The following is a 25,936-nucleotide window of genomic DNA, read 5'->3' on the forward strand; positions in this document are numbered from 1 at the left end:
TTTTTGCTTATTTTTGATTTGTTATAGTCTAAAAACTGTGTATGAATATTCAACTATTGTTCCAACCGTGAACAAGGTTAATTAATTTAAGTGTATTATAGTTTAGTGCCATCTATGACTGACTGACAGCAGCGGCGAATCTATGACCAGTATTAGTTTATGTGGTTCATTTCCTTTTCTCTAATTTGAAAATATTTTTACTTGTTCCCACTGGTGTGAAAATTTTCAAAATATGGGAGATATAGTCTTACCGTACAATACTAAGTTTTAACTTTAATATTAATGTCCCAAACTTGCACCCCTTCTGCTTATTTTCTGCTAGACGATGTCTTTTCCCAGTGAATATATGGTTTTTGAAAGGGCAGTTTTGACATACTACATATAGAATACTTCCGAGAACACACTGTTTTTCTCATGACAATTATGTAGAAATAGTAGTGAACAACAGCTTTCACACTTGTTTTAACTGGTTGGCAGATATACAAACTCTACCACCCTACGTCCTGATTTTCATTGTGAAGATCGTCTTCAGGACTGTTTTCATATTCATTTTCAATTTTTAACTTTAGAAAAACAAGTTCATTCTACTAGAAGTAACATACTTTCCGTCAAATACACCGTTGACGTTGTCCCATCGAAAAGTCGCCGGGTGCAATTTTAACATTGCAAAATCTGGTCAAAGGGACGTAATTCGTACAAAACGTCGCAATATTTCGCGGAATCCACTAGACGGCGTTCATTTACTGTTACTTGACCATAAGAGGTAAAAGTAAATATCGAACTCTTATGAAAATTCAATAAGGAAAGTCCGTAATCAACTTGATAAATGAAAGCTCAGTCACATCGAAGGAATAGATAACATCTGTCATATTCATGAATTGATACAAGCATTTTCTTATGTACGTAGAAAACTGATGGTCGATTGGACCTGGTTTTATAGCTATTGAAGCTGGACCTCCTTTTTTTTATAACAGTCGCATACAATTTCATTATAAAGGCAAACCAAACAGCATAACAGGTAAAAATGTCAAAAATAGGGTTACAGCAGTCAAATTTGTGTTATGATAACATACAAATATGTCAATCAAGAAACGCAAAAAAGAGAAAACACATAAGCAAAAATGAAAGACAAGAATACATTTCTTTTACCAACTATGAAGAACAATAACACCTTGACTGGATGTATAAATACCGCGCCACGTCAAAAAAATATAACCAAAAACAAACTTGTATGGGTTACTATGCGGTATGGCCTAACTCATTGTTCTAGGCCGTATGGTGACATATAGCTGTTAATTTCTGTGATATTTGGTCTCTTGTGGATACTTGCAATGCAATCATACCACATCTTCTTTTTTATACAAACAGTACAAGTAACGATTTACAAAAACAGATAAAATAACACTATAACGTGTTATTTTGAAAGACGATAAACCACGTCAGTACCTAGAATCTATGTTTGACATTGTGTATTATTTATGAAGTTGATGCTGAATATTTATCAGCAAGCTTAGGTCTTTGTTAAAAAAATGTAACTTCCGGTGAAGTTTTTAAAAAAGAGTACAATACCTTCTCTGACATAATCCTGGTTCATCACCTCTCTGCTTAGACCCGGGTGATGTAGGTCTGAGTAGCTGCTGAAAGCTCTTGAATACCCAAGGAGATGGAAAACGTATATTCCATATGCAGGGGAATCTGGTATTTTGATACATTATAGATTAAGGTAGAGGAAACAACTTTTTTGTCAACACAGGCTTGCTCTGTTTGATGGGATGAAAGAATGACAAACAAACAAATATTTAAGAATTGAAAACTGTCATTTATTATTAAAATGACGAAGAAGCAACACAATGAAAAACATGTATAATGAAATCAATAAATCATATTTATAAACAACATATATGGTTATAATGACAAAACCTTATTGACCCATCCCATCAAAGATGGGGTTACATTCGCCCATCAGAGATGGTGTTACATTAGAATATAAACACTGACATATTGTTTAACCAAATACAACATGAATACACAATACCCATTATTAAACAAAATTAAAATATTTCAATTCAAATTGGTTCAAACATAACGGAAAATCCGAATTAGCTATCCAGGGAGGGATGGTGGGTATAATTTTTAGTTCCAAAATTTTCCTGCCACTTCTAACTGCAACTGAAGCGCCTTCTGAGATCATATAACATAATCAGGGGAAGGAATAACTTGGTATTTGCGTTTCTACCAAATAAGAACAAAGAGTTATGCCGCTTTCCATAGTACCGCCTAGTTTGCCAAAAAATCATTTTTAATAAAAATTAGCATTTTTGTCAACACAGGCTTGCTCTGTTTGATGGGATGAAAGAATGACAAACAAACAAATATTTAAGAATTGAAAACTGTCATTTATTATTAAAATGACGAAGAAGCAACACAATGAAAAACATGTATAATGAAATCAATAAATCATATCTATAAACAACATATATGGTTATAATGACAAAACCTTATTGACCCATCCCATCAAAGATGGGGTTACATTCGCCACAATATTGTTACCCAAAGCCTTCCTTGTAACAATTTCCCCAATCCAGGGATGGTCGGAGGGGTCCTGATCCCGAAATCCGTTTCTTAAAAACATGAAATCCCGAGATGCAGAATTTAAAGAAATTCATATCCCGAAATACCGAAATCGAAAAATATATTCCCGGATCCCGTATTGATCAATCCCCAGATCCCGAGCTTAAAAACAACCGATCCCGAAATCCCGAAAAAAGGTCTTGCCTCTCTCTAGTCTCTATCCTACTTTCATTTTTGCCAAATCACTACTTTCACTTTCAACAATAAATTTTTATTCCCCATTTATGTGCATTATGTTTTCTAGTCTGTAAATCCGTGCGTTCGTTCGTTCGTTCGTGACGTCCGTCCGTCTGTCCCGCTTCAGGTTAGAGTTTTTGGTCGAGGTAGTTTTTGATGAAGATGAAGTCCAATCAACTCGAAACTTAGTAAATATAGTGCCGATGTGGCATTAGTGTACTATGGACACATTCTTGTTTCCACATGTTTTACATATTTTAATATATATGCAACTGGTATAACCCCTTAAATAGTAAACATTTCAAAGAAAACAGTAGACAGAATACAGAGAGGATCTATATATTAAAGTAGCATAATCGTAGTTTACATGTAGATAAAACGCGTAAAATAATTGTCCTCTCTAAGGAGGTATAATAATTGTGGTTCTTGCGATCTAAACACCATGATATGGAGAACGCTCTGATTGGCTTATTTATTTTTCGATTTTTGTTATCTATCATACGATTGGTTGTTTTAAACCGGAAGTCTTATGTATGACTAAAAGTCAGTCTGATGACAGAATCAATATCCGGACTCCTTTTTTGTCGTTTTTCTTCAAAAATAACTCAATCTGAATAATCATAAGAATGGATGACAAATGCGACTAAGCTTGTTACCTATAGAACACAGAGGCATGGTGATTAATACATCGTGGAAGGAAGAGAAGCGACACACAAAATGAGGGCTTCTCGTTTAATAGTATAGATAAGACTAGGTACACAGTTCGTTTCCATAGGAATGCCAACAATTTGTTGAAAAAGTCTACCTCTAAGTAAAATTTATATGTTTTTCAATAAGAAAAGCCAGCAAACTGATTACTTGTTCAACTTTTTATTAATTTTTTTGTTTTTTGTTCACTATTAACAAAACAAGCCATAGGGTATACCAAAGTAGCTACCGTTTTTATTTTGATTTTTTTTAAGACGAGTTTTTAATTTCACATGGCGGTATACAAGGTTAAAAAATTATAGGTTTATAGAACAAATTTCCGAGGAAGATCGAGATTTAAAACTATCAAGAAGTTCCTTAAAGTGTTTTTTGAAACACACGATTTATCAACATAATTAAACACAGTGAAGAACATATAAGATGCATAGTTACAAACCCAACAAAACCACATCGATTTGTCAATCCGTTAGCATTCAATGTCTGTTTTGGATTGGTTTTTACTTAATAAAAGTAACATATGCATGTGTTACCATCGGAGGGGTTTGGTCTTCTGGTTAGGTGTACATTTTCTCATTTAACATGTTAGGCTTTATTTTATTAATCTGAAAAATTGATATATGTAGACGAAAGAGTCAAGTACAGATAAGTCAGAATAAGACAAATTATCTATCATGTGAGATTAATACCTTTCACTACCATTTACCAAAGTTAGCAATTACAAGTATTTTGGGCAATGTTTTATTGTACCAATGCTTCACAACCATTTGTATATTATCAAATATTTCTGAAGTGGTCATAATCAGTGTACTAAGTTTTTTTTTTTTAAAATACATCTCTGAATTCAAAACCATGGGCTACTTGTTCATTTACATAAAATACATCTTAATTAATAATTTATCTGTTACTTTATTATGAATTTCAAAGTATTTATATTTTTTATGTGGAATTGTAAAACCTATTTCGGATATATTTGATAAAACTTAAAAAGGGTTACAACAAAAAGCTTTTTAAATTCATGAATCATTTATTGTCACTACATTCCTTACCGTTGCTGTGAGTAAGAAAAACAATGTAAAAGACTCATCAAAAGCAATGTTAACGTTGTGTATGCATGTAAAGAATTCGCCGCAGCGGTTGGTCCATTACAAAAGTTTCCTGTGCACATTGTAACACAAGTTGTCGTTATAGTGCCTGTACTATGTTGACACAAGGAATCGTTGCTGTTTTGGACATTCTTTAGAGTTTTCAAAGCTGTTGTGTTAAACGACCAGGTAATGCCATCGCAACATGTTCTGATATACGCATACATGAATCCTGGAATGTAATACATGTATATATATATACAAATAATATATCTGGTATATGACTTTGACTTGTTTTACACCAATATGGTAAGCAATTATATTTGTGTTTGTTTATAATAACGTATCCTTCATAAGGTATTTAATACCGGGAAAGTAGCTGTAGATATTTTCCCCAGTATTCAATTATTCGATGAGTTTCAGAAGCGATTTGTTAGTAATTCCTTTTTACATTTATTGACGGCCCTTCGAAAGACCCGAAATATTTTACAAATCTCCCAAGGATTGCTGATTTTTCACCAGTAAACTCTCCAGTTTAACTTTCTGTGAGACATGTAATAGTGTCATATTGAAAAGAGCGATAAACTTTTTAAAAAATCAAAGATAGTAGTACTTGTTAAAAGAGTAACCATTTTTTTCAGAGCACTATTAAAGACTTATATTTTCATATGCTGCTGTATCATGACATTTAAAATGAAACAATCACATGACGTGTGCACAGTGGTTCATTATTATAAAAAGCTTTGACTATTTCGGCTTTTCTATTCTATTCAACAATTATTCGGGAGAGTTTCTATTGCTCAATCTTAAGTTATCTGTGTAGTTTTGTGGACTATTGTTGGTCTGTTCTTTGTTTGTTATTTGACTAGGGCTGGGTTTTTTCTTGGGCTTTTACATTGTCATATCTCCTCGGTATCTCCCCCTTTTTTTAAAACAATTTAAAGACTGTAAAAGAGGATCAGTTAAATAACATACCTCCTCCTTCAAATTCCTCTACGCAACAATAGTTATATCCAACTAAAGCACTACAATTCTGTACGTACGGATCATTCTTATAATCTTTCATAAACGTATTCGCATCGCCCCCATATTCATGTTTTAGAATAGTATGCAGCTTTTCCATCCTTCCTGTGTTAACCTGACAGTTATTTGCACCTTCTGCGCTGGAGGAATCCCTGCAGGCAAAGCACATGTGAGTTTCACATTGTGTTTCTGAAATATTCAAGAAGTATTTATCATTTAAACATTACTAATAATGGTTGTTCTGATTTCGAAAAGATTACCATGGTACTGCTCCCGCAATTTTGATTTGATCAGATAGGTTGTACGCTATACTTAGATAAAACATAATTAAACATAAATAACCTTAAGGTGGTACCCAACACGCTTGCTACGATTAATTTGGCTCGTTTAATTTTCATAAAATTTTGACAAAGTATTTACTTTGACCCTTTGACAAAAATACAAAAAATTCAAAACATTTGAACCAACCAATTTATCAGAAAAATGACACTGGTTATATAGCAGTTTGACAAACACTAATTATGATTATTGAGAAGCTTAATATACAAAACAACATAATTAAAACGTTTAGCTGATTTTACTGAGTTATCTCCCTGTAGTGTTAGGTACCACCTTAAATTTCATTATAAAACCATTATACACACATTATTACGTGCAAGTAGTAATACCACATAACTGTAGACCATCATTTCATCATGTGTAAGTGGATGTTCTGCCTTTATCCTGCCTCAATTTACAATAAAACGAGGTCAAATTACTGAATAGCCCTCTCCTAAATGTTTTAATCTATTATTTTGCATTAACGGGAAATAAGATACACCCAATCATGGGTTTAAATGTACTAACAATGTATTCAAATTATTTAAACACGATTTAGTTTAAAAATAAGTATTATGAAAATATGTTTTAAATATCACTTACAAATACAAAAACATACAATTTAAAATTGGCATTCATATTCGAATTAAGAATTTATAATCTTAGATGTGGCGTTTTTGAAGAGATGGTGTCTGGTATCGTCAGAATTCAACAATTCTATCCAAATTCGCTATTTTGTTTATTTTTTTATCAGACATTCTCGGTATGAAATATTTTCTTTTGATAAATGAAATCGATTATCGAATATCAATATGAACATACATATAAATCATATCCGTTTAAAAAACCACAAATCATAATCATAAACATACAACACTTAAAGCATGGTTGATATAACATTAACGGTACCAATTTTTCTGCACCAGATGCGCATTTCGACAAATAATGTCTCTTCAGTGATGCTCGTGGCCAAAATATGTAAAATCCAAAGCTTATATAAAAGATGTAGAGCTATAATCCAAAAGTTCCAAAAAAGTATAGCCAAATCCGTGAAAGGAATCAGAGCTTTGCATGAGGGAGATACATTCCTTAATTTATAATATTTTTTAACATTTTGTAACATGTTCGATCAAATGTGAAAAGTCGTTTTTGAAAATCTTTTTATTTAAAACAAAAGATTTTATCACGTTGTGTGATTTTTACATATTTTCTTTTATCATGCAGTATATTTTGATTGTATAGGCACATTCATGTACCATTTAGAAAATTTACCATATAATTTATTCAAACATAACAATTATGTTCACAATGTATAACAATTTACAATTATAAAAAAAAGAACTATACTGAGGAATATAATAAATTGTCTAGTAGAATACAAATGAAACAAATAAAAAACACAAAAAAATCTTATTCATTGTAATGAATTTGTTTTGTATTTATTGTAAAAGTCAATAGCGTTTACACAAAGCAATACAAATTTAAATGTTAGTTTAGGCAAATTATCATATGAGAATATGATATATTTGTCCTCGTTATAGGACGGCTGGGTCAGATTGAAATCGACCCGATTGACTTAAATCAGTTAACATACATGTAATTATATCGGGTTGAAAACTAATGATTTGATAAAAGAACTTTACAAAATAGACTGTCATCATATGTAATTTGATATTCTCCATTCATCACGCTTTACAATAAACCAAGGTCAAATTACTGAATATCCCCCTCTTTAATGTTTTAAATCTATTATTTTGACATAACGGTAAATTAAGATCACCAAATCATTGTTATAGTGATTAAGATGACTGCTATGCCCCTATTTTTTGACATTTTTACTTATTATGTCTGTTTATTTTGCTCAAATATGGTAATCAATATAATGGAAATTAATGCGACTGTTATACAAGTGAGAGATTTAGCTAGCTATAAAACCAAGTTTAATCCCCGATATCATCATAAGAAAATGCTTGTGCCAAGTCTGGAATTTGACAGTTGTTATCATTTCGTTTGATGTGTTTGAGCTATTGATTAGGCTTTTTAATTACGGAATTTCCGTTTTTAAATTTTCATCGGCATTCAGTATTTTTTGTCACTTTACCTTGTACTTGATATATTTTCAAGTTATTGCAACAAATTTTTGTTAAAATTTCAAAATAACGAATATATATTTTAAATACCAATTGGGAATACAATGTATCTTTTTTTTAAATTTCAAATTGGTATAAGTATTCGAATTTAGAATCATTATTTCTGATGATGTGTTTTTGAAGAGTTGCTGTTTGGAAATCTATAGAATTCATAAATACTATTCTCAGCAATTTCAAAGATTTCCCAGAATACAATATTTTCTACTTCATCAATAAATTTGATCTTCGAATATCAATGTGTAAATAAATGAAAATAACATCAATTTAAAATCCTTAAATTATGATCATGAACTAACATAATATAAAGCAGTATTGATGATCTATCAAATGTGAAACAATCTATTATTGAAAACAAACAATTGTTCCTACGTTGAATGATTTATATATATATTTTATGCAAGTCCATGTACAATTAGAATATCATATAATTTATTCAAACAGAATATGAACAAAAAAGTATAACAATATACAATTAAACAAATACAAAAGAACTATACTGCGGGATAGAGTTACTTGTGTGATAGAATAGAAATAAAACAAATAAAAAACACAAAACAGCTTTGTACATGTGCTATTTATTGGGATGAATTTGTTCTTTACTTATTAATAAAGTCAATACACAGCTACTTTTGCATAGGTACTATTTCTGTACTTAAAATTTGTAGTACTGGAAATTTACTTTTAATATTTAGTACTATTTCTTTACTTTAGAATTATTGTAATATTTAGGTACTTGTATTTTCAAGTACTTGATCTGTATTTAAAATATTGGTACAAAAATAATACAAATCAAGTACTGTAAAATACAGGTACCTAAATATTACAATAATTTTAAAGTAACAAAATAGTACTAAATATTAAACGTAGATATCAAGTACTACATATTTTTGGTACAGAAAAAGTACTTATGCAAAAGTAGCTGTGTAGCATTTACACAAAGTAATGCAAATTCATCTTAGATAAGGCAAATTATCACATAAAAATCAACTTAAAAAATATATATGATATCTTTGTCCTCGTTTTAGGACAGCTGCGTCAGATAGAAATCAAACCGATTAACCTCCATCTGTAAACTTTTATCGGGTTGATAATCTGCTAAACAAACTTTGTAATTGTTGTTAATGACTTGATATAAGAACCATACCAAAATGGATTTTGGACTACGTATATGAATGTTCCTAAATATGTCAAAGTGCGTATTATTATGTGTTTACTTTTCTACATTGGCTAGAGGTATAGGGGGAGGGTTGAGATCTCATAAACATTTTTAACCCCGCCGCATTTTTTCGCCTGTCCCAAGTCAGGAGCCTTTGTTAGTCTTGTATTATTTTAATTTTAGTTTCTTGTGTACAATTTGGAAATTAGTATTGCGTTCATCATCACTGAACTAGTATATATTTCTTTAGGGGCCAGCTAAAGGACGCCTCCGGGTGCGGGAATTTCTCGCTTCATTGAAGACCTATTGGTGACCTTCTGCTGTTGTTTTTTCTATGATCGGGTTGTTGTCTCTTTGACACATTCCCCATTTCCATTCTCAATTTTATTATGCAAATGTTATATTTATTGATATATGTTCATAAGTGAATATAATAAACTACTTACTTACTTACTGACTTATAAATACATGTGTTCATATGTTTACGTGCACTTGTATCAGGTCAATTTCTATCCGACGTTTTTTTTTAATTTCATGTTTTCATTTCTATCAAATAGTTTCACCACCAGTAAGAAACTATAAGCATACATTGAAAGTACAAAACTCTTTTTATCCCATATTGAAATCGCCTCGTGATGTTTTTCAATAACCGAAATGTTTTAGCAATGTACAAATCTTTGGAAAACTCATTTTGAAACCAAAAAACTTACCAAAAATAAGAACAACGAAAGACAAAAGTCTTACAATCCAAACTGTCTTCATTTTTGGTGGCAAAACACGCTGACCCGGTAGTGACCTATTACGGTTCTCTACTTTTCAATAGAATAAATCTTAAACATTTACAGTTACACTATTCAGTGTTATTTAAAAACAATTTGTAGAGACAGATCTAATTTCTTTGTTGGTTTGTTTGATTGAAACAATGCAGCGAAAATTCTCTCATTTAGGATATTTTATAAAGTAAAATCACAAAAAAAAAAAAACAAACTCCGAGGGAATTTCAAAACGAAAAGTCCCTAATAAAATGGCAAAATCAAAAGCTCAAGCACATCAAACGAATGGATAACAACTGTCAAATTCTTGACTTGAAACAGGTATTTTTCATGTAGACAATTGTGGATAATTAATTATCAAAGGCACCAGGATTATAATTTAATACGCCAGACGCGCGTTTCGTCTACATAAGACTCATCAGTGACGCTCAGATCAAAAAAGTTATAAAGTTCAAAGTTGAATAGCATTAATGACCCGAAATTCTAAAAAGTTGTGTCAAATACGGCTAAGGTAATCTATTCCTGGGATAAGAAAATCCTTAGTTTTTAAAAAAAATCAAAGCTTTGGATCAGGAAATTTATAAAAATGACCATATAATTCATATTCATGTCAACACCGAAGTGCTGACTACTGGGCTGGTGATACCATCTAGGACAAAACGTCCACCAGCAGTGGCAGCGATCCAGTGGTGTAAATAGTTATCAAAGGTACCAGGATTATAATTTGATACGCCAGACGACCTGGTTTGATAGCTAGATTAACATCTCACTTGTATGAAAGTCGAATATAATTCCACTATATTGACATTAATGAATGAACAAAACAAATAGACACAATATTCCACGTTATTCATTTCATTCTAGTTTATTCCTATATATTTTGTGAATGACAATCAATGCAAAAACGGCCAAATGTGCACCATTCTGATATAAATTGGAGCATAAGTCTACACACAAAAAAAGCAATCAGAAAATTTTTGGATTAAACCTATCAGAATCAAAACAGTAGACAGTCGAAAGATTTCAGACTGACATTCAAACTGATAAGTCGAACTATAACTGAATCGCTTTAGTTAACAAAATGAAAACGAATAAACCACAAACAACAGTATACGTAACACAACATAGCTGAATTCTTATATATATATATACTATTAATTAGTATGACAAGTTACAACAACACTGCTGCTATATATATCTGCTGCTATGCAGACATGATAAACCAGATACTGATTGAATAAAACTAAGCAAATTAAGGTAAATATCAAAGCCATGAACATATCCAAACTGGTGATGGTATTTCGAGCATCTTTGCTGTTGGCAGTTGGATTTACAACAACACAAAAACCCTGGCCCCTTGCTTTTGATGCCATTGGTGATTTTGTATTCGGAATCGATACATCATATCCTATAGTTTTCATTATACAACTAAACTATGAAGTTTTTTTCCGTCGTGTTTTTTTATGCCCCACCTACGATAGTAGAGGGGCATTATGTTTTCTGGTCTGTGCGTCCGTTCGTTCGTCCGTTCGTTCGTTCGTCCGTTCGTTCGTTCGTCCGTCTGTCCTGCTTCAGGTTAAAGTTTTTGGTCGAGGTAGTTTTTGATGAAGTTGAAGTCCAATCGACTTCAAACTTGGTACACATGTTCCCTATGATATGATCTTTCTAATTTTAATGCCAAATTAGAGATTTTACCCCAATTTCACGGTCCACTGAACATAGAAAATGATAGTGCGAGTGGGGCATTTGTGTACTGAGGACACATTCTTGTTTTATTATGTTAACGTTGCTATTTTTTTTTATTTATACCAAATGTATGGATAACCCTGTTGTTGAATCTTTTTCTTCATAATATATCATAAAAGACATGTGTATTTAATTTGCAACTCAAGTATATAAAATGTACATGAATAAAATAACATATTTATCCATTTATTAATTAAGAAATTATGAAAAAACTAAAGTTCAAACTTTCAAAGGCAAAATTGACCTGAGATTATTTTTACTTTTTTTTTAGGGTACATATTGGCCACATTTATAGACACCAGTTGGCAATAGAAGTATACCGCTGTTCAAAAGTCACTAATCGATTGAAAGAAAATAAATCTGGGTCACAAACTAAAACAAAAGGAACCACATATCATTTATAAGAGGAAAACAATGGAATAACAGAAACACTGAAGTGCAATTAAACAAACGTCATGAAACGGACTATTTGAAAACAACTGCCATATTTATGACTTTGTACAGGATATTTTAGGGCAAATGGTGGGTTGAACCTAGTTTTATGGATAGCCTAACCTCCAGCTGATATGACAATATCGCTGCGGGACAAGAATACAGTATAAACAAACGCAAGAACAAACCAGGCACATAGGGACGCACACATAAACAATATAATAGTACACGACAACACGTAAAGCGCAGAATATCTACAGACATCTTCTATTCACGACAGCACATGACACCACAAACAGTGACGTATACATAATCTTGAAATTCATACAATTATATGTAACGGATTCCACTATAATGGTCGAAATTATGTAAAGTAATTGCGGGTGCCATATTGTTTGCCCTGTATCCCGTTATTTTATTAAGTCGGTACATCTTTTGAGCTCATCTGACCCACAAATTTTCGTATCATTTAGCGTCCGTCGTCGGTTTAGATTCTCAAATCGGACAGGGCAGAAATGTAAATAATGTTGAGCTCTCTACCTATTGTATATTTTTGTCAAAACTGTCAGATGACTCTTGTAGGAGTTATTTCCTTATAAATATGACAAATTTCATCAATTTGTTATAAATATGTGCTCTTTTCTAAATACAGAAAAAAACAAGAATGTGTCCATAGTATACGGATGCCCCATCCGCAGTGTAATTTTCTATGTTCAGTGGACCATGAAAATGGGGTAAAATCTCTAATCAGGCATTAAAATTAGAAAGATCTTATCATTGGGACATGTGTACCAAGTTTCAAGTTGATTGGACTTCAAATTATTAAAAACTTCCTCGACCAAAAATTTTAACCTGTGGCGGGACAGACGGACGAACGGACGGGCGGACGAATGGACGGACGGATGAACGAACGGACAAATGGACACACAGACCAGAAAACATAATGCCCATAAATGGGACATAAAAAGTGTAGAAAGAAACTATAAAAGCAAAAATGAACAGCAAGGCAAAAACTAAAAACAATTCCACTTTGTTTAAAACATTAGATAACTTCTTATTAGTGTTATTTCCCTTAAAGGACGATTTGAAAATAAAATCTTTTAGCGTTTCTTCTAAGGTCTAACAAATATATTCTCCTCTCAAACTACAAAGCGAAACTGATTTAAACTTTGCCATAATCATAGTTAGGGATATGCTTTTTATTTTATTTGATTAAATTGCAAATCATATTAATTTGTAAAGTAGATCACAATATGTATCATGATACTATAGTATATAGATAATAGATACAAATATATATCTTAGTAATGCTTGAAAAGATTACACTTCACATGTAAATGATTAAGAAATGATACATCTGTTGTTGTTTAAGAAATAATTCATGGAAGCCATAGATTGTTGGAAATTTACACATGACCTGGGCCGTGATATTCGAATTTTATCCTGAGCGTTAGCGAGGGATAAAATTAACGAATATCACGGCCCAGGCCATGTGTAAATTTCCAACAATCTATGGCCTCCATGAATTATTTCGATTCTAATAGGACAAATACGGTCATTAAAAAACTGAAGCTAGGGTGGGTATGCCTTGTATGTGGCTGTTCTTTTTTTACTCCCTTTTAGATAAAGCTCAAATATCTTTATAAATATGTAACTTGCGTAGGTTATTTCGAGAATAACTGCTAGAAAAAAACTTTTTAATTCTTTAAGTTCTCAAACCCAACATTTGTCATTTTTAATTTACATGTTTTTCTCGTAAGCTTCCGTCAAATCAAAAGTTGACATTTTGTAACTAAGGAGCCGTCATGTTGACTTGCTGAAATGGGTAAATATGCGAATAATGCAATAGAATAGAAAATAAAACAAAACCTACCTCAAAAAATCAGTTTTAATACAATATCATATGAATTCCGATGGTTCACGTAACAGAAAACTTCAAGTTTAGCGGTTTCATTTGTATGACGTCATGTTTTGAAATGACTTAAATGCGCCAAAAAGATTAATAGACTTTCGCGGAATTTTATTAAATTTTTATTTTGTTGATTTCTCCGAGCTCTTGTGCATTACTTCTTTTTATTATGCATACGAATAAGAATAAAAGTTATTTTGTCTTTTTTTAATTGCACTTTTTAAAACAATAAAATCGGCAAAGGATCTGCAAATAGGTTCCAATACATGTAGATTTACGTGGGAAGTATATTGTAACAGCCATTATTATGCATATCTTTGAGTCTGCGCTAAGTATATTTTATCGAGAATTTTATCACAGTGTTGTTTACAAAGCTAAAGAAGCACGTCATATTAGAATTTCTCTTAATAATAAAAAAAAGCATCATATGAAATTTCTAACACAATGACTACTGAGTGTAAAGGACATCAAACTATGTTTGAACACAACTTATATAGGATATACGCGCCTATTAAAGCTATGTTTGTATGTAAATCATTTGCTGCAGCGCTAGGTCCATTACAGAAATTTCCCCGACACATTGAAACACATGTGGTTGTTTCACTGTCTACTTTATATTCACACAAAGAATCGTTGCTGGTTTGGATATTCTTCAGTTTTTTTAAAACTGTTGTATTAAACGACCAGTGAATGCCATCGCAACATGTTCTGATATACGCTTTCACAAATCCTGAAATATAGAACATATATACCCTTGACTTGTTTTACATTGATAATATGCAATTTAAGTATGTTGTTCTTCTTTAATGTCGTCACGTATTTCTCATTCAGGATTTTCAAATTGAAAACAAACAATGTCTATTATCGAAAAAACATTGAGCATTTTTTTAGACTCGATTTTTTTGGTAGAAATGTCACTATAGAAAAGGCGGGATAATTAGTATAGCAGCTATTATATTTATCAAAGTTGTACATATATCGATGCTAGTTTTTTATGATTGGTAAGGAACATGTGTTTATGCTATTTATAGAAAGGTCTGTTTTGATTGGATATATAAAGTATGCGGGAAGAATTTCATGCACGGGTGGTTTGATAGTAGTTAAAATCATTCGAGTCATTGCAGTCAAGTGCTCTAGATGCTTTTTTCCAAATAAATAATTATGAAAATTATTTATTTACAGGTTGATAGTCCAAGAAGAGTCGCAAACATTGATGTTGCAGTGATAGTTAGAGACAGACAATTTTCATATTTCTCATTGTATAAAAAATGAATTACGTGTACTTATTACCTGAATAAAAATGCACTTGACTTTTGCAAGTGGCTACTCCCATGTGAGAGTTTTGTATTATATCGATAAATGTTTTATGTTCGGTTGAGGTTACGAATTATAACATAATCGTTATTATTTATCCTTCAGACGGTGAAAATATCAATTATATAATTTCTACTAATAACAAGGTTAAAAAATAAACATTTGAGAGTGATCAGTACTTTTTGTAAAAGACTACAATGTTCATAAATTAATTCAATCGAAAACGAGGAAGGTGACCCCATTTTAATTGCATCTTTTCAAAGCTATTACCTAGCCTTAACAAAACATACAGAAGATAGTTTTGGCAGATATGAATAGAAGAATGTGTCTTTAACTTGCTGATGTATAGGGACTTGTAGTCTGCACGGTGGTTCATGGTTGTTAAAAGCAAAATCTTTAACAGTTCTGATTTTATTCTATTGACTAATGTTTTGGTCGAGATCGTGTTGCTCAAACTATAGTTTTCTCCGGTGTGTTCTCTGGGCCAGTTTGTCTTTTCTTATTTTGTCTTTCGATCATGGTTTTGTTCTTTTGTTTAATTTCCATTTAGTATCTCAACCCCTTTCAAAAAACTGATAGAATGTAAAATAATATTTGTTTAAAACATACCTCTTGCTTCATATTCCTCTATGCAGCAATAGTTATGTCCAGCCAATACACTACAACTTTGTACGTACGGATCATTTATAAAATCTCTCATGAAAACGTCCGTATCGTTCTTATATTCATGAATTAGTTTAGTATGTAGCTCCTCCATCCTTCCAGTGTTAACTTGACAGTCATTTTTACCCTCTTCGCTGGATGTGTCCATACAGGCAAAGCACATGCGAGTTTCACATTGTGTTTCTGAAATATTCAAAAAGTATCTATTATTTTCCGCGCTTCATACAAAATGTACTTCGGTCAACGATTTTACACCCCCATGAAGTTACAAAAAGAAGCATTCAATTCTTAAATGATTAGTCTAATTTGAAAAGATTACCATGGTGCTGCTCCCCGCAAATTTGTTTTGGTCAGATAAGTTTTAAACCATACTCAAATAGAACAAGACTTCTGATACGCTACTCATCTTTGTTTAATTCGACAACCCTTGTACACAAACTATGAAGACCAAGCAGCTCATATCCTATAATAACTTTTGATCATGCTGTCATATAATTCGGTTAGATATCCTAAATTTATCATGTTTTACAATAAAACAAGGTCAAATGTCTGAACCATATTCCCTTTACTAAACTTTTTAAATCTATCATGTCGTATTTTCAGCATATTTTTTGTCAAGTCAATTATTTTCATTAAGTGTTATATAATGGAGATATGTTTTTTCTTTCTTCTGCAGAATGAAGGATTTGAAGATTTTACTGAAACATTATTAACTAAAAAAATGTTGGAGGGAATTAAACGGTCAAGCCCAGCAGTGTTAGATTCAAGATTACCTATTACCAAAGGATTGTTGCTATTTAAAAATATTGCTGCTTTACAATTTTAACATTAACCTAAATTAAAAGCACACAATCTGCCTCTTGTATATGTGTTCCGGACCATATGAGTATTTGGACCATACACGTATGGTCATGACCATATGGGTATATACTCATATGGTGCGACCATACGCGTATGGCCGGGGTAATAAACACGTTTACTTTAATTACTTTTAAACTCTTCATATGGTATGACCTCTCTAGTTGTCACGTCATTCAAAAATGTTTTTGAGCATATTTTATTAATAAGAAAGATTAACTACATAAAGATAAGCAGCTTCACAAACTTAGTTTTATTCACTATTTGTAAGTACAATAAGAAGATGTCATAATCAAATGCACATATTGTTAACGGAAGTGTTGTTACTTTATGTATACCGCGGTTGTTTACACGGCGTCTGTTGATATACCGCGTTTATTGTGTAAAGTAGATGACATAACCGGCAAGGACCATAGTTTATTTAATTCTTTCTGTGAATATGGTGTACTGCAGTCATGTTACGATATTGGAGATCTAGAGCTTCTTAAAAGCACCGTAGACACATCGGAATTTCCCGATACCTTGATATCACTACACGCAGCTCTAAGTAAGGACGTGAATGAAACATATTTATGTTTGAATGTCTATGTGATTGTTTTTAATTCTTAATTGGCATAAAGATTCCATTCAAGAAATTATGATTTTTAGAAAAGCTATTTTTAAAGATTAGTCTTTTTTACATTTATATTCATCAACAAAAAAGACAAAACAATAAAATGAATAAGATAAAAAAAAAAAAAAAAAAAAAAAAACCAGTATGATTTGCATTTAAAATCTACAAACTAAACTTGAACACGAACAAAGTTTAAAGCAGTATCAAATGTGATAACGTCTTTGTTAAAATTATAATCATTTGAAAAGAAAAGATTTTTCCACGTAGTGTTATTCTTGGAAGTTGTATTCTTTTTATAGTAGTTTATTTTTAGTGCATGTGTATGCGCATATCATATAGAATAGAAGATACTTTGTTCTTACCCAATAGGCACACAAGCTATAACAATTAACCATTAAACAAGTACAAAAGCTGAAGGAAAAAAGTACTCGACTGAAAGAATATGAATGTAACAAATAAAATAACACATTACACACAAAAAAAACTTCTTACATGTATTATTCATTCTGATGAATTTGTATTGTACCTATTGTAAAATGCAGTAATAAATTCATATGATGGATAAGAATTTATTTCAACTTTAAAGCAAATAAATATATACTAACAAACTATAAAATTATTAATCCACGCAAAGAAGAACTGTTCCTCTTCGTTTAAATGGCTAAATATTTTCACTATAGGGAACGACCATTTAACTTTAAAAAAAAAAGGGGGTGTATATTTTTTTCCTAAAAAATATTCTGATCCCCAATTGGATGAAGAAATACAAAATTGTGGTCAAGTAGATGACAAAATGTTTTATTCTGAATCCAGATTTTCCCATACCTAATAGCGTTACATTTTCAAAACAAACATTTCAATGATAGATTCGAAAAACTGAAAAAATGTTAGTGCTTTGTGCAAAAATAAATTCTGAATCGGAAAATTTGTTTTTGGTCATATTAAAATCTTTTTCCTAATAACAATTTCTTTTAACAGATGAGTCGATCAGTGTCTGTAAATAGTTTTCTAGACTTCAATGTTTCATTATTCTTCTTCCGATCACTGAATTTTGTTTTGTTAAAAGCTTGGTTTGAAATGAACTTTTTTTTTGTTATATCAATAACATGAATAAGGAGAAAGAAATTGTTCTTTAATATATAAAATTGTATGTGCTGAGACATAGCATCTCATATATATCTGGCGTAGATCAATTCGGTAATATTAAGAAAATGATTGAAAAAAATGATAAAATTGAAAGTTACAAATATCTGAGTTTTTCCAAACAGCGTGGTGATTTTTTTGCTATAATCAAATTATTTGAACACTGGAATACTCGGTTCGAAACCCAAAAAACTTACCGAAAATAAGAACAACGAAGAATAGAGGTCCTACGATCCAAACTGTCTTCATTATGACGAAGTCCTAAATTGATAATTCAAAGAAAAACGCGGAGCCGGTAGTGAATTGTTTCGAATCACTGGTTTTCATAAATACAACACAAACGTAAAAATTAACGTAAACAAATTCCGTACTGTGTATAAAAAATAGATACAGAGAAATATCTTATTTCTTGTTTAATTTTCTGGGTGCATGATGTAGCTAATAAATTATAATTTCTGAAATTAATATACATGTAATCCGCGGTATTCACGGTAGAATTTTTTAAAATTTATTTGTTGTATGAAAATCATTGAAAAAACGATAGAACATGAACCATTCTGACGACAATTGGAACATTAAGTAAATGCACATACAGACAGAAAACACACAAACAGTATACGAAGACCTACTAGTTGCATTGTATTTTGTATGCAAATACCTTATGTTACCAAGTTTCTGTCTGCCATATGTCCATTGTCCTTGGCCTCATTTTCAGTACCTGCTTACAAACAATAACCGTTGTAATATTAAAGGGACACTAGCTACGAGATATATAAAAAATATAAATCTAAAATATGAATGTTTTTGGTTCAATCAATAATGAAAATGAAATAATTCAATAATAATTAACTTTTAGTAGCAAGTATGGGTCAATTTTGACAAAATAAGCTAAGAAATATTAAAGATTAATTATAAGCTTGCAAGTCAATAATTCGACCTCATTGAATCCTTATTAATGCGAACATCAATTTTAAAGGAAAAAAATTGAAAGTAAAACAGAGGTAAATAATTTGATTGACTGATTCGATCGACAAAAAATCGTTCTTAAAAAGATGAAAACATTAATTAACATATATTTTGATATGAAATTAAATAGACCTAGACAAATTCAATTGCACGATTTCGCTTAATCTAATTATATCTATATTTATGTTTAGATACCTTATATGGTTGTCGGATGAAAACTGTTTATTTTAGACTTTTAATAATTTGAATACATGTTTTACATTTTTATAAATCAAATATGAGAATTTGAGTCAAATCTGTGAACATGAATTTGACAGCTAGTGCCCATTTAAGTGAAATACCAGGGATGATTCCAGGTGTTTTCAAATGGGTCCCTTGACTATCAAAATTGGGAATTTTCATGCGATTGGGAATTTTTTTCCGGCATAAAATCTATGATGAATTAACACTATTTTCCTGTAAAAATGGAAAATGTATCAAGTTTTACCTATATATACATTGACTGCTGTAAGAAGTTGTAACATTTTGAATAATCCTGATGGAGCTACTGATTATCAAATACTAGTATATAAATATATCATGATTACCAGATCGCTTGACATTCTGACATTGGATTGGGACGAGTGAAAACTAAAGTTGTTACATGTACATGAAGTTTATTGTACTTCTTTTAGTAGTTTGCATCTTAGCTATGGTTACCTTTTTACATATAACAAATAAAAAAATCCATTGGGTAATTTTAAACAACTAGTCATCTTTATAAATTGACATTGCTTGAAATTAATTTCAAATTGGACTAGCACATTAGTTCTGTTGAATCCACGAAAGCATTTACAATGGTTTAAGTCTTATTTTTGTAAGATATTTTTTGGCAATTTTGTTGCTGATATAATTATATGGAAGGTGGTCATAGTTTTACCCTAGGTGTAACCCTAAGGAACAATAAAATTTAAACATTGAACCATGATAATTTGTTTTCAAATTTTAATTGTTTGGATAATTTCCACTATTCATATCAAACTGAAAAATGTTAAACAACGAATTTAAGGTAACTGGTTACAAATCGATTCTTCTCTCAGGTCCAAAGTTTTTAAAAGAATCAACAATTCCCTCCCAAGACTTATCTGGCAATGATATAAAACTAGAGTGATTTAATCTCAATAACTGATCAAGAGTTTTGTTGGACAATCTAGTTCTAAGGGATGTTTTAATGATCTTCAGCTGGCTGAAGCATCTCTCTACACAAGCTGTACTTAAGGGTATCACTTGTGACAGCAAGTACACCTGGTATAAGTTTTCATAGATTCCCTTAAGAACTGGTTCTTTTTGAAAATGTTGCAGAATGTCCCTTGCTACTTCAAATTTAGTAGTTTCCGATTCCCTCATTTGCTTCAAAGCAAACATCTGGTGTTTAAAACTGTTAAATTCTGCGACAAGTTTTGGTCCATCAATAATTGGAGTTCCCGTTTTTTTGTGTCTTTTGTAAGTGTCCTCTAAAGCAGTTCCATAGTGATTAGATAAGACGGAGATATCTGCTTCCCCATAACCCAGTAGGTCTTCAATATTATCAGGCAGATTTCGTGGATCCAAGACCCCAAAAGCCTGAAGCACAGGTTCAACTTGCATTGCCTCTTTAATTTCATTAATCAAGTCATGAATAAGAAAACGTCCATATCAAATTTGTCCATGTCTGTCAGGTTTCTTAATCGTCGTCCTAACGAGTTTCTCTCTGCAATTACCTCAAAAAATGAATCTATTTTACTTAAGTATTCCAGCGATTTTCCAGAATCTTTGACAAGAGAATCGACTATAGATTGCAAGGCATTTATAGTGCTTTCAACATAAACTGGTAATTTGGTAAAGTTAACGTCACTGCTTTGAAAGATCAGACTAAGTTTGTTTGTGACGCTAAGAATGTCGCATAAAATTACAATCATAGTTACTATTTCCGGTTTTTAATAAAATTGTTCGAACACCAAAAACCTGTGGATCTTTCGATTTGGTATAAATTTGATCCAACGCGTCAATATATGATTCAAAGCGAAGAAAAATGCGGACACATGCATCTTTGTGTGTTAACCATCTTGTAACCGAAGGCTTTATGGGTTCTAGGACCTTTTCACCTTTAACTTCCTGGATGTTTCTTAGCACATTGTCCTTCTGCGCACTATACTCAAAAAGTTTTGCAAAAGAAACGAAACATGCATCGGTTTCTTGTAAAATTGAGTAGTCCTTCATTACATGTTTGAAACAAAGTGCAAGTTTATGATTCCAACAATTAACATAAATAGAGTATACCGATTGGTGACGAAACAACCTTTGAACACCCTTAACAGAACCAGACATGGTATTACACCCGTCAAAAGCAACAAACATAACTTTTTCTATATCAATTCCTTTGGCTAAAAGAAATTCAGAAATAGTGCCCATTAAGCCTTCAGCCGTTATATTTTCAACGTTCACGATACCTAAGAAATGTTCAGTTGAGCCTTAGTAAGGGAATTTTCCAAATATTGCAAATTGCTCTAAATTTCCCTCATCACAAGTTTCATCTGCTAATATTGAAATGCAAGTTTGATTTCGTGCTGTTTCAAGTATATCAATTTCTAGTTTATTACTTATGCATGTTAAAAGCTGATCGACACTTCCAGCAGAAAGATAAGTTGCGTCAGCAGAACATGTATCTAAATATTCCTTAAAAGGATTAACGCTCAATTCTTCAGCCAAAAATCTAACTAGATCTTCCAAGTTATCTGTATGGGCCCATTTTTTTCTTACTATGAAATATAATGTTTTCCCAAGTTTTTTTATGTAGTCGCGGTTTCTTAACGTTTTTTGTTCTAATGTTTTCGATGCACCACTCTTTATTTGTTGTAATACAGTACCCTTATGTTTCGTACTCATATACCCCAGCTGTTTGTCAAGTGCTGATTTATGCCGATTAGAGTTGCCATGTTTGTCTAATTTGCGCTTAGGGTGGCCTCCACCTGAAGCCCAGTTGACTGCCAAATCAACAAAGGGAGTTTCATTAGAATTGTTAGATACTGCGGAGGAGTATTTTACACCAAAAGTTTCACATATTTTTAACAGATATCCGCCTTTTGAGAAATTATAGTAAAGCCACGGATAAGTCATACTATACTTTTTACTCAGTTCAAAACGTCTGACTTCTTTCTCATCTGAATCTTGCATAATTGGCAATGACGTATTAGGTGTAGAATTATAATCTGTAGTGTGACTGTCATTTTTAGCACTCGGTGCTCTTAATCTTATTATAGTTTCAGTATTTTGAGCAGTTTCAGTATTTTGAGCAATTTCAGCTATTACAGTTTCAGTATTTTGAGCAGTTTCAACTATTATAGTTTCAGTATTTTGAGCAGATTCAGCTATTATAGTTTCAGTATTTTGAACAGTTTTATCTATTATAGTTTCAGTATATTGCGCAATTTCAGCTATTACAGTTTCAGTATTTTGAGCAAGTTCAAGATCTTTATTAGAAGAGTTAGACAAGGAATTTGTGCTAGTAGAGCAGACAGTATCATCATCATCATTATTATTGTCATTACTTATTGATGTTTTTTTCAGTTTGTACTGCAGCTGCTTTACGGAAAATATCAGTTATTTTTAAATTTCCGTCCCAATCTCTTTTTCTGAGTTTTTTATTGTAATATTTTGAATTGTGACTTGCCATCTCGACTCTGAAAGATAGAATATGAAAACCCAAGTTTAATTTAAGGAAATTCAACGTAAAAATAATTTTACTTAAACCTTTTTTACAAAATCTTTAAAAAAAGTTAACAAGTGTTTGGACAAAAGGACGGACAAATGGACAGACCCACTCACTTCTACACGTTTCCCAGACACTTTCTTACTCTTAAACGCAATTATATTTTAGCTATGATTTCGACAATATTCTGGTCTCAAAGCAAAAAAAATAGATTCATTGTAATTTTTATGTTTTAGGAATAACAAAAAGACCAATATGTAGGATAAAGCAAAAACTGTAATTCTTATAATCATTAATGCCGGATCTGTCAGTTCTTGTTTAATAAATGACTTTGTTGATTTTTTTTATGACTGAATTTTAATATTGACTGTGTAGTATTATAATTTAAGTCTTGTATATTAAGTCGGCACTAGGTACCGTCTTGACCTTGTTTTATGGTATTATTGGTTCTTTCATTGTTGAAGACCCTCAAGTGGCTATCAAGATAAAAACAGAAATAAAAACCCTGACCGGCATTGCTATTTTTATTTTGTCTATCATGTATTGACTTTATGTGCAATTTAAGTCCCGTGTACGTTTTCTCCAAATTATTTTCCACTAATGGGTCTGAACACGACTTAATTAAAGTTTAGCCCTACAATATAAAAGGTCGTATCTAGATTTCATCTAGACTACAAAAGAAAGAGTAAATTCTGTATTTATTTAAAATTTATTGAGTTTTATTCTCCATGAAGAAACAATATTTTTTTCTGTGCCCAATAGCATTGTATCTTCTTAAAATACTAACCCGAACCTCAACCCCAAAACATTGAGTTGAGGTTTTTTTTATCCTTCATTGATTTGTTTATGTCGTCCTTTATTCTAAAATGCCTAGACAGTCGGACTTTTGACAGAAATACTTATTTATATTTTTTATAAATATATTTTATAACGAGTTCTGTTAATCGATCTGCATTTACGATAGTCCGAGATTACTCTGACGTCCAACGGCTGTTTAGCCAGACAAGCTGGTCACACGGCCCAGCTTGTCTGGCTAAACAACCGTTGGACGTCAGAGTAATATCGGACTACTTTTACGAGATCGGCGCACATTAAATTTATCAGAGGTATTGTCAAAATTAATGAGTTTTGCTCCCTGCGAAGGTCTGCTTTTACGAGACCCATTTTGGCAAAAAGCATCTGTAATCGACCTGCTGGGCGATCTGTTTTTACGAGATCGAATACTCCCATGTAACATTTTTTTGTCAAATTTATGATATTCTAACTAAAAGGTCTCACTCTGCTTTAACATTACGAGACCAAAGGTATTGAAAGACTTCTCTTAAACTTTTGAAAGAAAACTTACAACAATATGCTCACTTACCTTATCTTAACAATCTTCCGTTGACATTATTCTTATTCGGATTTTAACACGCTTTGGCGAGAAATGCGGGAAAATTGTAATTGCCTAAGTCGAAAACGGAAAAATTTCCGGAAATAATTTTTTTTTTTTTTTTTTTGAATTGGGAATTTATTTTCACCCATTTTTTCCGAGGCCGCTATAGGAATCGAGGGTCAATATAGTAGAATCATCCCTGAATACTCACTTAATATGAGTGAAAGGATAACTATATTTGGTATATAAGTTTCTGTTAGCGTATACATGTCCGTCGAGTAGCATTCATCTGACCTTGACCTTATTCCATGGACTAGTGATCAAAGGCAAAGCTACGTGGTCATCTCAGTATCTCATAGAATATGAGCATGAGGTAACTTATTTTTGGTGTATGAAATGATTTTGAGGTGTTAATGTCGGTCTGGCAGATTTCATTTGACGTTGACTTTAATTTCATGGTTCATTGACTAATGTCTTTTGTATCGTTAAGTCTACTTCTCAGATATGATAAGCAATAGGTCAATTTTGGTTTCTATATAGAAAGATTAAAAGATGTACGTGACTGTAACCGAGGGGTCAAATGACCTTAGATATATCTTCATGGTTCATTGGTTAATGATAAGTTCTGTTATTTTGTCAATTTATCAGATACTATAAAGCAATAGGTCAACTATATATGGCTTGGGAATGATTGTAAGGTGTACATGTTTGTATGCATGGTTCATATGACCTAGACCTTATTCTCATGATTCTTGTCTCTTTCTCATGAATTGTTATCGATAGGGCCATACTAGTGGTGTATGGAATGATTGCAAGGTCTATATGTTTGTCTAGCATTGTTTTCATGACCTTGACCTCATTTATGATACATTGATCAATGTTAAGATTTTGTGGTTTGATCTGTTTATCATGTACTGTTACTGATAGGGTCACAAAAGTTGGTGTATAGAATGATTACAAGGTGTACATGTTTGTTTAGAATTGTTCATATGGCATTGACCTCATTGTAATGATACCTTGATCAATGTTAAGATGTTGTGGTTTGATCTGTTTTTCCTACACTTTTAACAATAGTTCCTTAATGTGGGATGATTGCAAGGCGTGAATGTCTGTCGTGCATGAACTGAATTTTAATGTGCGTATTGTTATGCGTTTACTTTTCTACATTGGCT

The 25,936-nt window shown here is 31.8% G+C and overlaps 1 protein-coding gene across 2 annotated transcripts; it reads right to left on the reverse strand.

Annotated features, from left to right (window-relative positions):
* Nucleotides 1–1,798: 1,798 nt before the first annotated feature.
* LOC143075621 (uncharacterized) lies at nucleotides 1,799–19,000 on the reverse strand. 2 transcript variants are annotated; one of them, XM_076251105.1, is made up of 4 exons: nucleotides 18,894–19,000; nucleotides 16,029–16,265; nucleotides 5,574–5,810; nucleotides 1,799–4,830 (listed from the first exon to the last, which is right to left on the reverse strand). In XM_076251105.1, exons 1-4 carry the CDS (start codon nucleotides 18,943–18,945, stop codon nucleotides 4,559–4,561), a joined length of 798 nt encoding a protein of 265 aa, XP_076107220.1. In that variant the 5' UTR covers nucleotides 18,946–19,000; the 3' UTR covers nucleotides 1,799–4,558. The 2 variants fall into 2 exon arrangements, 1 of the variants encoding a protein (XP_076107220.1); XR_012978372.1 differs by lacking the exons at nucleotides 16,029–16,265; nucleotides 18,894–19,000 and adding an exon at nucleotides 9,956–10,086.
* Between the last annotated feature and the right edge of the window lie 6,936 nt (nucleotides 19,001–25,936).

The sequence above is a fragment of the Mytilus galloprovincialis genome, chromosome 5 (genome assembly GCF_965363235.1).
Source record: "Mytilus galloprovincialis chromosome 5, xbMytGall1.hap1.1, whole genome shotgun sequence".
Lineage (NCBI taxonomy): Eukaryota > Metazoa > Mollusca > Bivalvia > Mytilida > Mytilidae > Mytilus > Mytilus galloprovincialis.